The 19,025-nt window shown below is 38.9% G+C and overlaps 2 protein-coding genes across 2 annotated transcripts in view; one reads left to right on the top strand and one right to left on the bottom strand.

Moving 5' to 3' along the window:
• Positions 1 to 19,025, bottom strand: part of CTNNA1 (catenin alpha 1) — a 178,928-nt gene that overhangs the window by 54,801 nt on the left and 105,102 nt on the right. The window lies entirely within an intron of this gene.
• LRRTM2 (leucine rich repeat transmembrane neuronal 2) lies at positions 1,891 to 3,432 on the top strand (the record flags this gene model as incomplete). Its single annotated transcript, XM_082650234.1, has 1 exon — positions 1,891 to 3,432. Exon 1 carries the CDS (start codon positions 1,918 to 1,920, stop codon positions 3,430 to 3,432), a length of 1,515 nt encoding a protein of 504 aa, XP_082506360.1. The 5' UTR covers positions 1,891 to 1,917.

The raw sequence follows: 19,025 nt of genomic DNA, 5'->3' as shown, positions 1-19,025 counted from the left end.
AGGGAGAAGATGGTGTTAGGTCAAGTAAAAACAGCCAAAGCAAAAATCCTATTCCAGAGTATGAGTGACCTTTTGTATTCCCTAGAGAGATTTCAACAACAGTTAGTATAAGACTCAAAGTCAGTTCTTAAGTGTGCCAGTAGGCACTACTGAGTGTGCAAATGCTCTATTGTTTGAGGGTCACAATACCCCAATCCCAGAGCAGTTCGAGGCTTTTAGCCGAAGAAGTAGGTGAAATTCTGAGGTAAACACAAGGGATCATGTCAGAATCCAGCCATGCTATACCACTTGTCCTAAATCATTTCTGTTCCACGGTTAACACTTAGGGCATGCAATATTAAATGACTGTATCAACCTACCCTTTTCTCCTACTAAGACATCCAAAGATCAAATCAGCATTATTTTTCAATTAGCACTGTGATAAAACACTATTATATAAAATAAGACAGAGAAGGAGAATCTTTTTAATTAGCTTTCTCCTGAAATTCTCAAAGAGCAAAATAACCAAATGCTTTGTTTTCCAACCTTTTTTTTTTTTGCCCTTTATTCTTGGTTTATGATGTTAAACTCTTAATGACAAAGAAGCAAAGCCCACTTAGCTAGTTTACCAACACATTTGAAGCAAATCATAGTCATACTTCTATGTTAACCAAGCATGACAGCAAGGTGACTGAGTAGCTTTCCAAACTACCAGAGCAGCAGGCACTTGCAGAGGCTGCAGTTAAATCAGCACTTCATAAATCGTGCAGGCTCCTGCCCATTTAGATCTCTCTATGCAGAATCGGCAGTCTAACACTGGCTCTCCCAAGCATTAAAAAATCATCACTCTGCTAACCCAACTCACTGTTCAGACGGGTCTTCTTGAATGCAGCCTTTATTACAACCTCACTGCTGCTTCCTACACTGAAGGAATACCATGTTTTTAAGTCAGGAGTTCTTCTTTCTCGCTTCATTATAATCAGGGGTCTTAACAACGACCCCGATACTGTTACAAAGCACACTGCTTTATAACAGTAAAGCTCTGGAAAACCCAAACAAAAGACACGTCACGCGGTGACGTCAGCCTATATACAGTTCTGTGTGGTCGCAGCACATAAGCAAATCCATTCTTGTGCCGTTTCTCGGAAAAGCTTTTCAGTAAATGCACTCATGCTGCTCCAGGAGCTCTTCTCTGCAACAAGCCGCCCATCTGCCATCAACAAGTTAAGACCGAGAGAACTAACGGCTGCAGAAAGGAGAGGCTGAAGCTTTGATTAACCAGCTGAGCAGTTAGAGGAGGACGAAATTAATAACATATTCAAAACTGATTTAGGGGATCAGAGTGGTCACAGAAAATGAAACCAATGCTTTCGAGAGGAATATCCTAAGGAAAAAACAACTCACCCTGGTGGATTCAATTTTACTCGGAAAGCCTGGGACACAGAAAACAGGAAACTGGTCAAAGGCTCCCGCATGTTAGAGCCTTTTACAGACTCACTGCGTTGAGTCTGACAACCGAGACTGAATGCAGGCTCCAATGTGCTCAGAAGAATGGGTAAGTCCATGTATTTATGTGTCTTGTACAGTCAGCAAGGAATCAACGCTTTTAAAATAATAAGCCACTGAATTCACATTTTATGAGGGAGATCACTGTCACATTTTTGGATTTTGAGGTTTAGGTAAAAACATATATTGCTGATGACAGGATGTGTTTTATCTTCTTTCTTAATGGTTTAAGTTTTGTTCTAGTCATACTAACAAGGTTAGTGTTTCTGCAGCAAATGAAAAATAAGTTATATGTAGTTAAATCTTTTGCCATAATGATATGTTGTTGTTGTTTTAATAGCCCATACGCTCTGCTGAAAAATATCCTATCTTCTTGTCTTCCTTAAATTATATTCTGCAGGCTTACATTTCAAGTGGCCATTAGGGGCCCCTATGCTGGCAGCAATATATGCAATGAGTATGGTTTTAAAAATGCTGCCTGCCCTGGGTATGGCATGTCCACCCAAATGCCGCTGTGAGAAGCTGCTCTTCTACTGCGACTCTCAGGGCTTCCACTCGGTGCCAAACACCACAGACAAGGGCTCTCTGGGCCTGTCCCTGAGGCACAATCACATCACAGAGCTTGAAAGGGATCAATTTGCCAGCTTCAGTCAACTTACCTGGCTCCACTTAGACCATAATCAAATATCAACAGTAAAAGAAGATGCTTTTCAAGGACTATATAAACTTAAGGAATTAATCTTAAGTTCCAACAAAATATTTTATTTACCAAACACAACTTTTACCCAACTGATTAACCTGCAAAATTTGGACCTGTCTTTTAATCAGCTGTCATCTCTGCACCCAGAGCTCTTCTATGGCCTCCGGAAGCTACAGACCTTGCATTTACGGTCCAACTCCCTGCGGACTATCCCAGTACGCCTGTTCTGGGACTGTCGTAGTCTGGAGTTTCTGGATTTGAGCACAAACCGTTTGCGAAGTTTGGCTCGCAATGGATTTGCAGGATTAATCAAACTGAGGGAGCTTCACCTAGAGCACAACCAGCTGACGAAGATTAATTTTGCTCATTTCCTACGGCTTAGCAGTCTGCACACACTCTTCTTACAATGGAACAAAATTAGCAACTTGACATGTGGGATGGAGTGGACCTGGGGCACTTTAGAAAAGCTAGACCTGACTGGAAATGAAATAAAAGCCATCGACCTGACAGTGTTTGAAACGATGCCTAATCTTAAAATACTCCTCATGGATAACAACAAGTTAAACAGCCTTGATTCCAAGATCTTAAACTCCCTGAGATCCCTCACAACCGTTGGCCTCTCTGGCAATCTGTGGGAATGCAGCCCTCGAATATGTGCTTTGGCCTCCTGGCTGGGCAGTTTCCAAGGTCGGTGGGAGCATTCCATCTTATGCCACAGCCCCGACCACACCCAAGGAGAGGATATACTAGATGCAGTCCACGGATTTCAGCTCTGCTGGAATTTATCAACCACTGTCACCGCCATGGCTACAACTTATAAAGATCCAACCACTGAATATACAAAAAGAATAAGCTCATCAAGTTACCATGTGGGAGACAAAGAAATCCCAACTACTGCGGGCATAGCAGTTACTACTGAGGAACACTTTCCCGAACCAGACAATGCCATCTTCACTCAGCGGGTAATTACGGGAACAATGGCTTTATTGTTTTCTTTCTTTTTTATTATTTTTATAGTGTTCATCTCCAGGAAGTGCTGCCCTCCCACTTTAAGAAGAATTAGGCAGTGCTCAATGATTCAGAACCACAGGCAGCTCCGATCCCAAACACGACTCCATATGTCAAACATGTCAGACCAAGGACCATATAATGAATATGAACCCACCCATGAAGGACCCTTCATCATCATTAATGGTTATGGACAGTGCAAGTGTCAGCAGCTGCCATACAAAGAATGTGAAGTATAATATCTACCCATCATCAAAAATCACATCAGATAAGTAACCTATTTTACATAGTAGGGGCTAAATACATATCTAATTTTTACCAATGGTGACATTAAGGCTAATTTTTCCAAACCAAGTGGAGACTTAGGTTTCTGACGTGTTGAAATATTTTTAATTTTTTTTTAATGAAACCATATTTTCAGTGTTAAATGAAGCGATGCTCACATTAATTTGCACTCTTGTTGGAAAGTCTAAAAATGCTTAATTCAAAATAAGACATTTCATGTATGTAATTATACGCTATCGTGGGTAAACATTTACACTAAGGTCTCCATATGCTATTTTTTTCTACTGAAAACAGTTTGGAAAGAAGCTACTGAGTAGAAAGAGATATGGATCAATACTTGTTTGATCATTGCTCTCTACCCCAAGTACCACAACTTGGCTTGCTGCTTAAAAGGAGACTTAGCAAAGTTCTCTTGTATGATAATTTGGTATTTACTCAAACCTATTTACTGCCAGCGTGGGGAGTAGCATTTCACATATGCTGAAGACTGGTCAATATTAAACACTCTTCTTCCAGAGTTTTTACCTGGGTTAATAGATATTATCAAAGTCCATATCATGAAATCAGAACCCTTTATGTAATTCTAATACTTTAATATATTTAAACAATGAATCCAAGTGATTGTGAAAAGGTCTCATTACAATGAAATCAATACTAAATAATTACACTGACTTCGTTTCATATCTCTAGTTTGACTTATAATGGACATGTTGATTTTTGTGGCATTTAGATACTTTAAACTAGTGTTAAATTATCACTTTACTAATTAGTTTACTAAATCCTATATATACATTTATATGTGAAAAAAGACTTAGAAATTATTTTGGAGAGAAAAGAGATAAACTGAGTCAATTTAGCAATCCTATGACCAGCTGCTCACTCTAGTTTGAAAGCACACACAAATACACTCTCTCTCCAGTCTCTCTCTTTCTCCCCCTGTCCTCCACCCCCCACCTCCATCTCTCCCTCAACTGCCAAGATCAAAGATGCCTTGACAAAGGGGTTTAAACCTCTTTCTTCTGCCTTTTCCTGATCTTCAAGCCTCAAAGAGCCAAATTAAAAATAACTGGCTAGCAACAGGCATAATACTGATTCTTGTTAGAATATATTTTAAAGGAACCTTGAAAAAATCACTTTATAAATATTATATGCTAAATTTTGACTTTTTAATGGATACCTATTCTTACTGTAAGAGCAGGTCCTTCTAAGTGAAGGGAACAACACATATCTGAGGCAAACCTTCTCATGGCAGAACACAATATATGCCTATGCAGCCACACAGTGGTAACTCGAAGGAGGTGAGGGGATGAAAGAGAAAGGCAGCATTTTGAAATATGACTCTTGCTGAAACAGGTTAGCAAAGTTAAAAGGTAGTCAAGCAAATGGGCAACTATACATGATCTGCATCAAACAGGGCAAGGCCCAGGGACCTGCAGCTGGAAAGGGGACGGGGGGAGGTTCTCTGGTATTAATATAAATGTTCAGTAATTAAAAAATGATAATGATGCCACACTTTTCATGTAGAAAAGAGCCACAACTTTGTTTCTTCCATTATGATTTCTATGGAGAAACTATGACATATTTAGGATTTAGATGCAAGTTACCAATTGACACAGAATTTTTCCATAAATGAGGTGCCATGTATGTAGTAGCAAAAACCATGAAATTAGACTACTGACTTGATTTTAGAAGAATGAGCATTTTTACAACTGACATTTGCTGATGAGAAAAAAGGCATAAATTCGTAGAGAAAACCACTACCATAAAAAAAAGTTATCTTTTACTTAACATGATATCCTTCATTCAAGGCACATTTCTTCCCAGGATTGAATTGAACACATGTTAAGATTACAGTTTAATCCATGAGATTTAATACTAAGAGAGGGATGTCTACCTACATTTCAAATAAAATGTGTCTCAGTAAAAAGCAGACAAGATCACAAATTATGGTAAGAATGTGCTCTCTACAATTTTTAAGGTGGGTAGATTAGTTTGGCAAAGTCTCAGCCCATCTCAGCTGATCCTGAGCAGTGAGCATTTCACCTCTTGTTAAACCAGACACTAGGCCTGCCTGGGCAAGGACAGAAGCTGATTTTACGGCATAGAGCACGTCTCACAGCTTCCTTACAGAAGGGCTGGATCAGAAGCCCCATTACAAATGAGAGCTCCACAAGCTAAAATTTACCAACCCATTTATCAGGGTAACCATGGCCATTTGTCAGAGAACAACTTTATCACAATACAACTGTGTCCTGGACACACAAGATTCCACTAGCCCTGGAGGATAGCAGAGTAGTTTCCATCATTTCAACCACAACCCAAAATTAATTGAAACTGTGAGCAGAAGGGTGAGAAATAGTGGCTGGGAGTCCCCACATTAACCCTAAAGATTACAGTTAGTGAAATGGACCGTCAATTGGCAAAATCCTTAATGTATGTAGGAAAGAAAATTGGAAAAGCAAGCCATTTAGTAATTCAGGGGAACAGCATAGCCAAGGCCACCAGGGCATACTTTTCAGTTGAAAATTAACAGATTTTTTTTGGCCCTTCGTTTTTTGGGCAATGCTCTCTGAGAAAAGTGAATAACCGTGCCAAATAGCATTTTCCATTTCCATTTAAAGCGCAAATTTCCCTTTTCAATTGCCTATAGAAGGCAGAATTTCTTTTAATTTTGGTCTATTTGTGTTTTGGTATCAGCACAGGTTTGAAGATGAGGCTGTTAGTCATATGTGCTCTCCTTACCAACTGGCTCGGGTGGAAGAGCATCACAACTACACTGCAGATCCTGGTAATATAATGTTAGGCCTTTTGTCTTTTGCTGTCGTTTTATCCTCTTCAATGCCCCCTCTCCCTTTTTTCACTTTAAAGATTAGAGGAAAATGACCACTTAAAAAACAGAAAAATAATTAAAGCTCTCTGGAAAAAGCAAGCTAACAAAGGCTATGATACTGTACCCACCTAGTAACCAAGAGCTAGCTTGGAATCATTTATATTCATTTCTGTAGCTTGCCAGGGATTTCAATCACCTTTCTGAAATGAGAGTGAGCTGATAAATTTGCAAATCCATACACAACTCAGAGAATACCCTCTGCCAACATCAAATAGCAAAGATACTAATTTTTTAAGCCAAAAATCTGCACTAACACATGTAATTTCTTACTGTGCCTAAGTTAATTTCTGTACCAATTCATTGAATGGAATTGATTTTACTTTCCCACTCCACTAATTATTAAAATCCATCTGCTTATTCTAATGCTAGTCACCAAGAGCTAGACTCTTTCCAATAAAAATGAACCCTATGTAACACTAGGTCTTAATCCTAAAATTCAAAACAGGCGTATCATTTTCTTAAGGCATACGTCCTACGCAACTATGGGGGGGAGCTATAAATGTCCCATTCTCTCCAAAGTGTGGCTATCAGTATGAAATTTTGAAATATTATTTTTAGAAGATGACTTACATGATCATTTTCCTAATAAAGCAATACAATGACAGACTCGTCTCAAAAATCTGTTTTGGGACATGCTTTTCAATATCTTATTGGTTAAATTGCTTCAACCAGAAAAAGACAGAAGACAAAAGTGATAAGGCCATCCACAGATAATTAAATATTTCTGTTCCTAACCTAGGGCAAACTCGTAGTACTTAAATAATTTAAGGCAAAAAATGAGTAGTAAATGACTGTTTAAGCTTTCATACTGCTATTGCAGACATTTGGAAATGTCTGCTACTCCTTCAATTAACCTATTCTTCCTTGGCAATTTTTTAAAAGCCTGATCTATGGAATGTTTGATGAACATTCCTATCAACACTGAAACTGGAAACTGAAAGTACAGTCCAAACCTATTGTGTTCAATCACCCTAAGCCATTTGGGTGGGTGGGTGGGGGTGGGAGGTGGTCAAGTGGGTCGGGAGGGTGGGAAGAAAATACGATTATACTGGGGTGGGGTGGGGGGGTGGGGGTGGGGGACAAGTGCAGTGTACAGGGAAGTTTTGTTATTAAAATTGTGTATACTGTAAACAGCCAATGTCTTTCTTTTTTTTCCAAAGCTTTTCCTTGGTAACCTATCAATTTTGACATGTGAAAGTTGAAAACTCATTTATGACAGATATAGAAACCTTAAATGAACAGTTGTTTTGTACCATGTTCTCTATAATGCCAAATGTGCCAGTTGGAAAAGGGGCAGCTAATCATCACGTGTCTTCATTCGGAGACAGGCAAAACTAGGCTAGGAAGTAAGGCAGGGAGGGGAGGGCTGGCTAAGAAACCACCATGCCAGTAAACAGCAGCCATGCAATAAGAAGCTGCTCTGTCACAAGTCTTAGCAAGTAGACAAACAGCTGTCTGTGCGGCTCACAGGGCCAAAGGTTGGCCGCCATCCCCCACCCTCCCCTGTGTTCCGCCACAGCCTGGGGAACTTCAAAAAGGTACTCAATTGCCCATACCCAGCAAACAGTAACTTGGCCTCTACCTCAGGGATCTGTTGGAGTAGATCCTAGCAGTACCTTGCACACCACTCCTGGGAAGGAGGTCCACAGGTGCTGACCATGCTGGGGTCTCCAGGATCCCTACATGACCCATTCTATCCCAGACACCAGCTCAGTAAGTATGGATAGGGGAAAAGGAGGGAAGATTTTTAACTAGCCTCCCTTGCTTGACATGAACATCCTCAGGACAGGATGCTTTGCCTCGGCAACACTGGGGGCAGAAACGGCCCTGGCCTTGGGAATTGACTGCCACAGGTCGCTGTACTTGCCAGGGTGACCTTACTACTTCTCCAGGCCAGGAGCAGTACAACAGGACCAGACAGGCAGGAATAAACACCTAGGGATGAGGGGATCAGAGACGCTAAGGGAATTCTTACACCAGGAACCTCAGAAGAATTAGGGCAGAGGCAGGAAGCACAATACAGAATTTTACTGTCAAACTAACTCATCCAGTATGCACTAGAGGGCACAGGTGATAGTAGTTTCAAGTTGCACAAAGGAATGAGTTCCTATCCTTTATAGAGTTAAAAGCAGAGCTTATTAACATAATTCTCGTACATTTTAATCTTGAAAATCCCATGTAAAGCTACATCTGATTTCTTTATCAGTTATTTTAATTAGTTTTGCCTGTATGCCACAGCATTCTCAGGTTCCCACTCAGATTTATAATAGAATTCTTCAAGGTCTGTGTGAAGAGATTTTTTTTTCTTTCTTTAAATATATCTAACCAGCTGGGTACTCGAGTCTCCCTTAGAGAGACAAAATGTACTACAAATTGTCTTTTACAAAGAAAGAAGGGAGAAAGAGGTGAAAATCACAGCTATTCCCACATCTCCCCTTAGCATGAGTTCCTCCTCACTAGCCAATGTTTTGGGAACACTTCTAAGGGACAGATGCTGAGCCTCCCTGAAGCTCTATCTGAAGGAGACCTTAAAGAGCAAGACATCTCCAAAGGCAAGTACAATGAAACATGCTTTGCTGCAAAGCCCACCAGTGAATATACCCTCCCTTTAAACACGGAGGCCAAGAGCAAAGCTAGCCCATCCTCCATCTCAGGACCTCCAACATGAAAGAGCACCTGTGAACAACAATCCTGAAGGCAGGGGCCAACAGCTCTACCACCACCCAAACAGAGAAGGCTCTTCCTTCATTTGGGAACCAGATTTTAAAACTGCAGCCCCAGAGACAATTCCCAAAGCCTTTTCACAACTTCCATGAAGAGACTTCACCAAGAACCACAGCAAAGAGATGTAAAAATGTCATAACTTTACTGAATATCCATTCACAATTGTGTTCAGTGCACAAAAACTCCATCTTTAGGCCCTGGTGTTTCTACCAAGTGCGCGCGGGCACACACACACACACACACACACACACATACACACACAATCTCCAGGTTGCTTTTTCTGGAAAATCATATGATAAAAACTCTACAGCCATTTATCTGCTTCATTATCATGAGAACCAAAAAAGTTCCTCCTGTGATAAACAAAAACATTTCCTATGGCCTCACTGCCAAATACCTAGAGGGTAAGTGCTCAGCACCTAAAGATCTCTGAAAACAATGTATTTATCATTTACATATAGCCTAAAAGTCAAGGAAACTTAGCAAAATACATTCATATGTATAGAATGATTGAAATAAGGATGTAAAAAGATCAAAAGCAGGGATTCTTAATTCTAAGGGTCCAGGATATGTTTCATAGGATGCAAGAATCTCTTGAAATTATATTGCAAATATTGTGTTGAGTCTAGCAATTTCACCAGATCCTAAACCATTTTGGTTAACTCACAAAAAAGCCCTAACAGAGCAATGAAACAATTCTAGTATACACTAATTGGGCCTTGATCTTCCTGGCCAAGGCAAAGAAGAAAATCAACAGCTTTCGTCTGATAAAGGAAGCACATTGGTTTATTTGGAGGGAATGACACAAATGCAAAAGTCTGTGAATTATCTTTAAAATAGAGCCAGCTTTAGGAACAATAAGGAAACATGTCAGACAATATCCCCAAGGAGCTTTTAGAGAACAGGCAGACATGTTTTTCATGTCAACCCTTGAAAAAACTATGGGAAAGGAGGCAACACAAGCATGATGCATGCTTTGTGGTATGATCTAACCTTTGTTGTGACCCAAGGCAAGAGCCTATAAAGTCAGCAAGAATGAATATGCACCTACTTGGAAGAACAGTTCATGTTTTCTCCTTATCACATCCCTGGGACCCAAACTAGAGTGTTCCATCACATAAGGGACACCCAGTAAATTCCTAATCCATTACATTATAAATCTTCTAGGCTAGGAGTACAATTTAAAACTCTTCCATTACATTATGAATGAAGAGAAGCACATTTCATGCATCATCTCTAGTTACGCTGATGATAATCATAAATGTTCTCCTTGGGTAAGAATCTATAAGATGATAACTAATTTTCAAAGAAAGAACACATTTAAAAAGATAAAGCGTTCAATGGTCTGAATAGCTGTCAGAAATTTAACAGTCTCTTTAAAATTTAAAACCCATTCTGTATGCCGTTAGCAAAACCTCCTAGGTTTCAACAGGAGCAAATAGAGACCTGTGTTCAGAGACCTGCCCCACACTTGGGCCTGTCACCCTGGACAAGTCCATCAGCCTCACTGTGCCTTGGGTCTCTCACCCTTAAGTTGGAATTAATAGCAGTAACAACCAAAAGGGAATTTAATACATGCAAAGTCCTGAGAAAGTCCTGAACACAGTAAATATTTAACAAATGTTTGCTATTTTTAGTAACAATATGTGGAGAACTAGATGAGAGAGATCCACCAAGTAGAGAATATAATCACATTAAAGACATGTAAGGCCCCTGAGTTGCTCCCTGAAACTCGCTACTTTCTAGTATTACTTCCCTCACTAAGTTAACGTATAGTATCTATACGTTATACGTTATATAACGTTATACGTTATCTATACTAAGATTGACAATTAGTGAGAGCTTTTAATAAGCCAATAGCCTGGATACACTTTTTGTATCTAATATCGATATAGAACTGACCATATCATCTCATAGTCAAGTAATCTGCTTTATATAAATGTACTATTATATTAGTCATGACATTACTTTAGTTTGGCTTCATGAATCAAGGCTAAATTTCATAAGATTTAGAATCCATATTTCCAAAATTCCTTCTGGGTAAGAAAGTCACTTAAAAATCAAGTAATGTTGGGCTTCCCTGGTGGCGCAGTGGTTGAGAGTCCGCCTGCCGATGCAGGGGACACGGGTTCGTGCCCCGGTCCGGGAGGATCCCACATGCCGCGGAACGGCTGGGCCCATGAGCCATGGCCACTGAGCCTGCGCGTCCGGAGCCTGTGCTCCGCAACGGGATAGGCCACCACAGAGAGAGGCCTACATACCACAAAATAAAATAAAATAAAATAAAAAAATCAAGTAATGTCTTTCCTTGTTCAGTAAAATTATATAGGACAACACATACCATCCATTATCACAAACAGATTCTGTTTTTCAAAATAAATATAAAATAATCTCATTGATATCTCGGCCTCTGACAATTTTATTTTAGTACAAAATACATAACTGAGAATTAAGGATCACTATTATGTTCGGGTTTCTTTGCTTAGGAAAAAATGTACTTCAAGCCTACCACATCTAATTTAGGAAGCAGCCCATCCAATTGTGGCAGATTTAGTTCCTAGGCAGATTTGTCAGAATTATTGAGGGGTCTGAGCAAGGGAAGTATGAGAATTTTAAAAGACAAAGATAACCCGTCAATCCAGGAGGATATGTTTCATGACTGTTGTACAGTGATCCTCCATATTACCAAAAGCTCTATTAAATATAAAGCTTGTGCAGAATTAACCTGTCTGAATGAAGACACACATCTGGTCATATCAGAACCTACAGATCTTATGGCCCAGATTTTTCAACTCAAGAACTTTTTCTTGACATTGTCTTCCCCAAGATCATGATCCAGTTTATCCAAGAAGGCAAATTACTTTATCTGCTCCTTCATCTGCAACTTTTCTGCACTTTCCCCATCTCTTGACCCTAGGCTTGTTCTCCTTCCTCTTTTACCACCACATAAACAAGCTTTTCACATTTCTCCTTCTCTTCATGGTTTCCAAAACTCCAAGGATAAACAACCTTATTGGGGGGAAACTGTTCAGTTGTAGTATATCCAGTGCTAAGCAGCCCCTTTTTAAGAAATAGCCATAATTTCAAAAATACTTCTCAACTCCACAAAACCAAGTGTCTGTCAGCTTCAAACTAATCCATACAACTTGGAAAATACTGTTAGAAACACAATTACGCATCTGAGTTGTCTTCTCAGTATACCCTTCCCTTTGCATAGATTCAAGTAACAAATAATGTTTATTCACTTTGCTGTTACTTTCAAAAGACAAGAAATACCAGTCATTTAAGGATAGTGCCCTTTTTGCTCTTAATAATTAGTACTCACTCCAGCTCTCTGACTAAATAAAATCCCTAACACTCTTCACATCTTTAATATTAATAGCTATTTTGCTGGTTTTATGTGGGGGTGGGGAACATGCCTTGGGGCATAAAGGACACAGGTACACGGGCCATGGTTGTAAAAGTTTCAGAAATATAGAATTCTCAAGATAATAGGTAGTAATCCTTACCTCCCTCATCTGTGCTCTAAAATTTCATACCAGTTTTGTCAGGATCCCAATGAACTGGCCACAAAAACACTGACCTTTCACTCGAAAGTACGTTCTGCCATAGTTTTTGCTCCAAACAGAGAAAAAGATAAGAGCATCAGGCACCCCATGCTACGACTGTCGCCCATGGCACACACTAAGAACTGGGTTCAGAAGTGACCCTGACAATGCTACCTTCTCTCTGATCAATCTCCCTAACTCTCCCTTGAAATTCACAAGGGAAAATAATGGCAGTGAGAAAGAAGAGAAAAGAATCTACTACCCTCAGCACACTCCTGTAGGCATCTTGGGACAGTGTCAGGTCACCACATCTCCCTCATCTCCTGACAATCCCTTGAGGCCAGTGGGTGCAAAACTGCTCTCTGACACTTGCCATCAACTTCGAACAACTAGAGCCCATTTTATGATTGTGGTAAAACTGCCAGGCTAAGATTTATCTACTACTCTACATGAAAGCAGGTGGTCAAGAATTTTCTTCTTTTTGATGCAGCATTCCTAAAGTGTCAAAAGACATTATAGTGCATAAGCGATATCATCATTGAGACACCCAATTTGTGCTCTCTTAGAATTACACGTGAGATGAATTACAGATAGAATGTGAAGAAACAAACTGTAAAAGGGTTTATCTAAAGTCTGCTTGACCTTCCCACAAGATACATCACCATAAATTATTACAAAAATTATTAAACAAATACAATTCTGTTAAAAACACAAATCTTCTGGCTCTCCAAAATAATAATCAGTATTTTGAAGATCGTGCCTTCTAAATATTTTACATCAATTTTCAAACACACACACACACAGTCCTCAGTTTAAACTGAAGAGGGGACAGGATGGGACGGGAGGTGGGGCATCTGGGGATTAGATAAAACCTATGAAAGGCTATATTCTTTATTCTGATTTATTAATTAGCATTTAAACTAAACATTTAAACCAAGACCTAATTATCAACTGGGATTCAGAACACTATGGATGGCATAGATTGGGAAGGGGAGGAGTAAGAAAGATTAAGATTCAGCTTTTCACATGTTAAAGCTGAAATTTAAGTAGAGATGACAAATCCAGGGTAAAGATCTAGGCTGGAAATATAAATTTTGAAGTCATCATCAGTGAATAGGGGTATTGAAAGTCATAAAACTGAATGATTTCACCAAGAGACTGAGAGATGAAGAAGAGAATCATAAAACCACACTTTTCTCCTACACCAACCTGAGGAATCTTTAAACAATATCTATCAAATGGCAGTCAACCAAAAAAGGATGGGTACCCAGCAATCCCACTACTGGGCACATACCCTGAGAAAACCATAATTCAAAAAGAGTCATGTACCACAATGTTCACTGCAGCTCTATTTACAATAGCCAGGACATGGAAGCAACCTAAGTGTCCATTGACAGATGAATGGATAAAGAAGATGTGGCACATATATACAATGGAATATTACTAGCCATAAAAAGAAACGAAATTGAGTTATTTGTAGTGAGGTGGATGGACATAGAGTCTGTCATACAGAGTGAAGTAAGTCAGAAAGAGAAAAACAAATACTGTATGCTAACACATGTATATGGAATCTAAGAGAAAAAAAAAAGGTCATGAAGAACCTAGGGGTAAGACGGGAATAAAGACACAGACCTACTAGAGAATGGACTTGAGGATATGGGGAGGGGGAAGGGTAAGCTGTGACAAAGTGAGAGAGTGGCATGGACATATATACACTACCAAACGTAAAATAGATAGCTAGTGGGAAGCAGCCGCATGGCACAGGGAGATCAGCTCGGTGCTTTGTGACCACCTAGAGAGGTGGGATAGGGAGGGTGGGAGGGAGGGAGATGCAAAAGGGAAGAGATATGGGAACATATGTATATGTATAACTGATTCACTTTGTTATAAAGCGGAAACTAACATACCATTGTAAAGCAATTATATTCCAATAAAGATGTTAAAAAAATTAATACCATCTGTATACAATACCACAAAGGAAGTAAAATCTCATTATAAAAAGGTAAACTATTCAAAATAGCAACAAAACTTTAGTATTTAAGACTAATCTAAAAAGAAAGAAACAAGATGTTCTTAGAGATGATGGTAAAACCTGTTGAAAAATAAAAGAACACCTGCATAAGTGAAATAGTAGGCAATGTGTATGAATAGGAAGGTTCAGTGTTGCAAAGATGTCAATTAATCTACAAATCCAGTGGCATTCCTAATAAAATCCTAATAGCACAGTGCAGTGAAAATGAGAAATGGACCTTTGTGTTCATATGAAAAATTAAAGGCTCAAGAATTGACAAGAAAGAAAGAGAACGTGCGGCAATCAAAAAAGCAGGTCTGTTGTGGTTTTTTTTTGGCCACACCATGCAGCATGCAGGATCTTATTTCCCTGACCAGGGATCAAACCCATGCCCCCTGCATTGGGAGCATGGAGTCTTAACCACTGGACTGCCAGGGGAGTCCTAGAAAAGCAGGTTTTAATGTGGGGGGAAATGTACGGCTCATGTACTTGAGCTACAAGGTAGCCAAATATTCAATAACATGATAACCATGTAATGTTCTCTATCTTGATAAAGGACTGGGGTACAAAGTGTGTGCATTTATCAAAACATATCACGTAATACACTTAAAATTTGTACATTTCACTATATAAAATTTACGATAATAAAACTGAACTCTAGTTAAATGACATGCATACTGCAATGTTTAGAGGTGAAATACCCAAGTACCTGCAACTGACTTTGAAATACATCAAAACAATAAAAAGATGGATACAGGAATGGATAAATATGTGACAAAGCAAATATATCAAAAAGTCAATCACAGAATCTAGGAAATAGGTGTGTGTATATATGGTGTTCACTGAACAGTCTTTCAGCTTCTGTGTATGTATGAAAATTTTCACAATAAAATGTTGGGAGGAAAGGAAAAAAATATAATTACAATTGTAATTTATGGTATTGGCAATCTAACATAGTATTCCTCTCAACTAGACCTACAGCACTGCATGGTGGTTAAGAGCTTGAACTCTGGAGCCAGGCTAGGTTCAAAGTGTAGTACCTCCACTTACTACCTGTGAGATCTTAAACAAGTCATTTAATCTCTATGTCTTAACAGTATCAAACTCGTGCTCTGAAGATTAAATGGGAATGTGTGTGAAGTACTTAGAACAATTCCTGGCACACAGCGCTAAAGTGTGACCTGTATTACTACTACTACTACTACTACTACTACTACTACTACTATTACTCCTTCTTCTTCACAATATTTTAAAATATATAATTCAACAAGTACTTCAATTTCCACTATACAAGGTGCTATGGTGATATAGGCCCTTGCCCTCAGGAGTTTATAGTTAGTCAGAGGTAAAACTTAAAATATTCAATAAATAACTAATAAAAGAAGATAAGCCCAAAAGAGGTGAACTGGATGGTACCACTAAATTGCTGATATTTAGAAAACAGGGAGGGCACTGAAGAATGCCGTGGAGAAAACAGCCTAAAGCTAGGTACAAAAGCACCATCAGGATTTCAATATGGCCGGGTACAGAGTGGCCAGAGCCACTAATCTGACAGATGATACCAGTAAGTGCAGCGAAGGTAGGGCCAAATGCCAAGGGGCCTCTGGGACCAGGAAAGGTGCTCAGATTTAACATGGTCAGCAAGAAGGGCCACTCCGGATTTGTGGAGATGGCTGGGATATGATGGTCAAAGTGGTGATTTAGAAAAATGTATTTTAGCAATTTTTATTTTGCTGAGAAACACAAAACCTATAACTTTAACTATCAGAAAAGGGCTGCTAAGGAAGATGGATAAAAGAAAGGTTTATTGAAGGACAGGCAAAGGGTAAGAACCAATGATCAGTTGAAAAAAAAACAAACGACTCTTTGTAAGAGCTTTGCTCAAGAGAAATGGGTAGCGTGAGGGGCAGAGATGTAAGAAATCATTCATTCACTAGGATGTACTAAACAGAGCCTCCAAGTTCTCATGTTAAATTTCAAGTTTTCACTATTAATCTCCAATCTGAAACTGTTTTCTGAGAAGATACATAGTTTCTCCATGCTTCTATATTTACAACTTTTTTTTATCAAGTATCAAAAAGGATACTTTTTGATACTTTTCCATGTCTCATGACTTAGACATGGAAAAGGCAGAACCAGTAAGTATGGGGCAAAGGTCTGGTTTGGGTCCCATTCACTCTAGTGAAATCTACCCTTTTTCCCCATCTTATTCATGTACTCTTAAATTTTCTAGAAACTAAACTTTCAAACTTTTAGAACAATAATTTTTGATTCCCTTATATGGTGCAAAATTAAACAGAAATGCAGGAGCACAGTGTAGTGACAACCTGCTAATTTAAGTCTCTCACATACTACAAAAGAATCTTATTACAAGGTTTAATGTGTTACTTTCATATATAAGAGGTTGACTAATGGCTTCACTGTTAGAAACCTCAGTGTAACTGCTGGTTTTGTTAAAAACTATGTGGCATGGCTGCCAATACAATTTTAATAAAAGCCCCAAACATTACCTAAGTCCTATCTTAATAACAGAAATTGAAGGTGAAAAATGACATCTTAAGGGTTACATTTCACAACAGCAACAAGTTTCAAAATTCAGAATCCTTTCATTCCCTACTTGAATTTAACACTATCATGTTTTTGGTTTCCTGTCTGTAATCAAATACTTCCTCTTTCTTGAGAAAGACTCAGAAACCATCTTACTTATAAGAGTTCCTCAGTGTGTCAAATAAGAAAAAACATTTCTTTTCTTTTTCAGATTTTCATTACAATCAAGACTAGCTGAAAAAAAAGAAAAGGGAAAATTTAAAACATATAGGGTAATTTGAGCAATCTTTTAAATACCTGTAGGAAAGAAATGGAAAACTGAGTAAGAAAGCTATGTATTTTTTTGGGTGCGTGGAAGAAAGTAGAAAAAAGGAGAAGTTAGGTTTTCCCTCCTTAAACAATTAACAATTATAAATATTTATGCACCCAACATAGGACCACCCCCGCTTATACCAATGGACAGATCATTCAAACAGAAAATAGATAAGGAAACACAAGCTTTAAATGACATAACAGACCACATAGAATTAATTGATCTTTATAGGACATTCCACCTGAAACTGGCAGAATACACTTTCCTCTCAAGTGCACATGGAAAATTCTCCAGGACAGATCACACCTTGGATCACAAATCAAGCCTCAGAAAATTTAAGAAAATTGAAATCATATCAAGCATCTCTTCGGACCACAATGCTATGAGACTGGAAATCAATTACAGGAGAAAAACTGTAAAAAACACAAATACACGGAGGCTAAACAGTGCGCTACTAAATAACCAAGAGATCACTGAAGGAATCAAAGAAATAAAAAAATACTTAGAAACAAATGACAACAAAAACACGACGACCCAAAACCTATGGACGCAGCAAAACCAGTACTAAGAGGGAAGTTTATAGCAATTCGACCTCACCTCAAGAAAACAAGAAAAATCTCACATAAACAATCTAACCTTACACCTAAAGCAACTAGAGAAAGATGAACAAAGAAAACCCAAAGTCAGTAGAAGGAAAGAAATCATAAAGATCAGAGCAAAAATAAATGAAATAGAAATGAAGAAAACAATAGCAAAGATCAATAAAACTAAAAGTTGGTTATTTGAGAAGATAAACAAAATTGATAAACCCTTAGCCAGACTCATCAAGAAAAAAAGGGAGAGGATGCAAATCAATAAAATTAGAAAAGAAAAAGGAGAAATCACAACTAACACCACAGAAATACAAAGGATTATAAGAGACTACTACAAACAACTATATGCCAATAAAATGGACAACCATGAAGAAACAAATTCTTGGAAAGGTACAATTTTCCAAGACTGAGATAGGAAGAATTAGAAAATACAAACAGTCCTATCACAAGTAATGAAACTGAAACTGTAATTAAAAATCTTCCAACAGGGCTTCCCTGGTGGCGCAATGTTGAGAGTCCACCTGCCAATGCAGGGGACACGGGTTCGTGCCCCGGTCCGGGAGGATCCCACATGCCGCGGAGCGGCTGGGGCCGTGAGCCGTGGCCGCTGAGCCTGCGCATCCGAAGCCTGTGCTCTGTAACGGGAAAGGCCACAACAGTGAGAGGCCCGCGTACCACCAAAAAAAAAAAAAAAAAAAAAATCTTCCAACAAACAAAAGTCCAGGACCAGATGGCTTCACAGGCGAATTCTATCAAACATTTAGAGAAGCGCTAACACTGATCCGTCTCAAACTCTTCCCAAAAATTGCAGAGGGAGGACTACTCCCAAATTCATTCTATGAAGCCACCATCACCCTGATACCAAAACTAGACAAAGATATCACACACACACAAAAATTACAGACCAATATCACTGATGAA

This window comes from Grampus griseus (genome assembly GCF_964374135.1).
Source record: "Grampus griseus genome assembly, chromosome: 3".
In the NCBI taxonomy this organism is placed as follows: Eukaryota; Metazoa; Chordata; class Mammalia; order Artiodactyla; family Delphinidae; genus Grampus; species Grampus griseus.
Note: the sequence above shows the minus strand (reverse complement) of the source record. Positions and strands in the feature narration are given on the sequence as shown.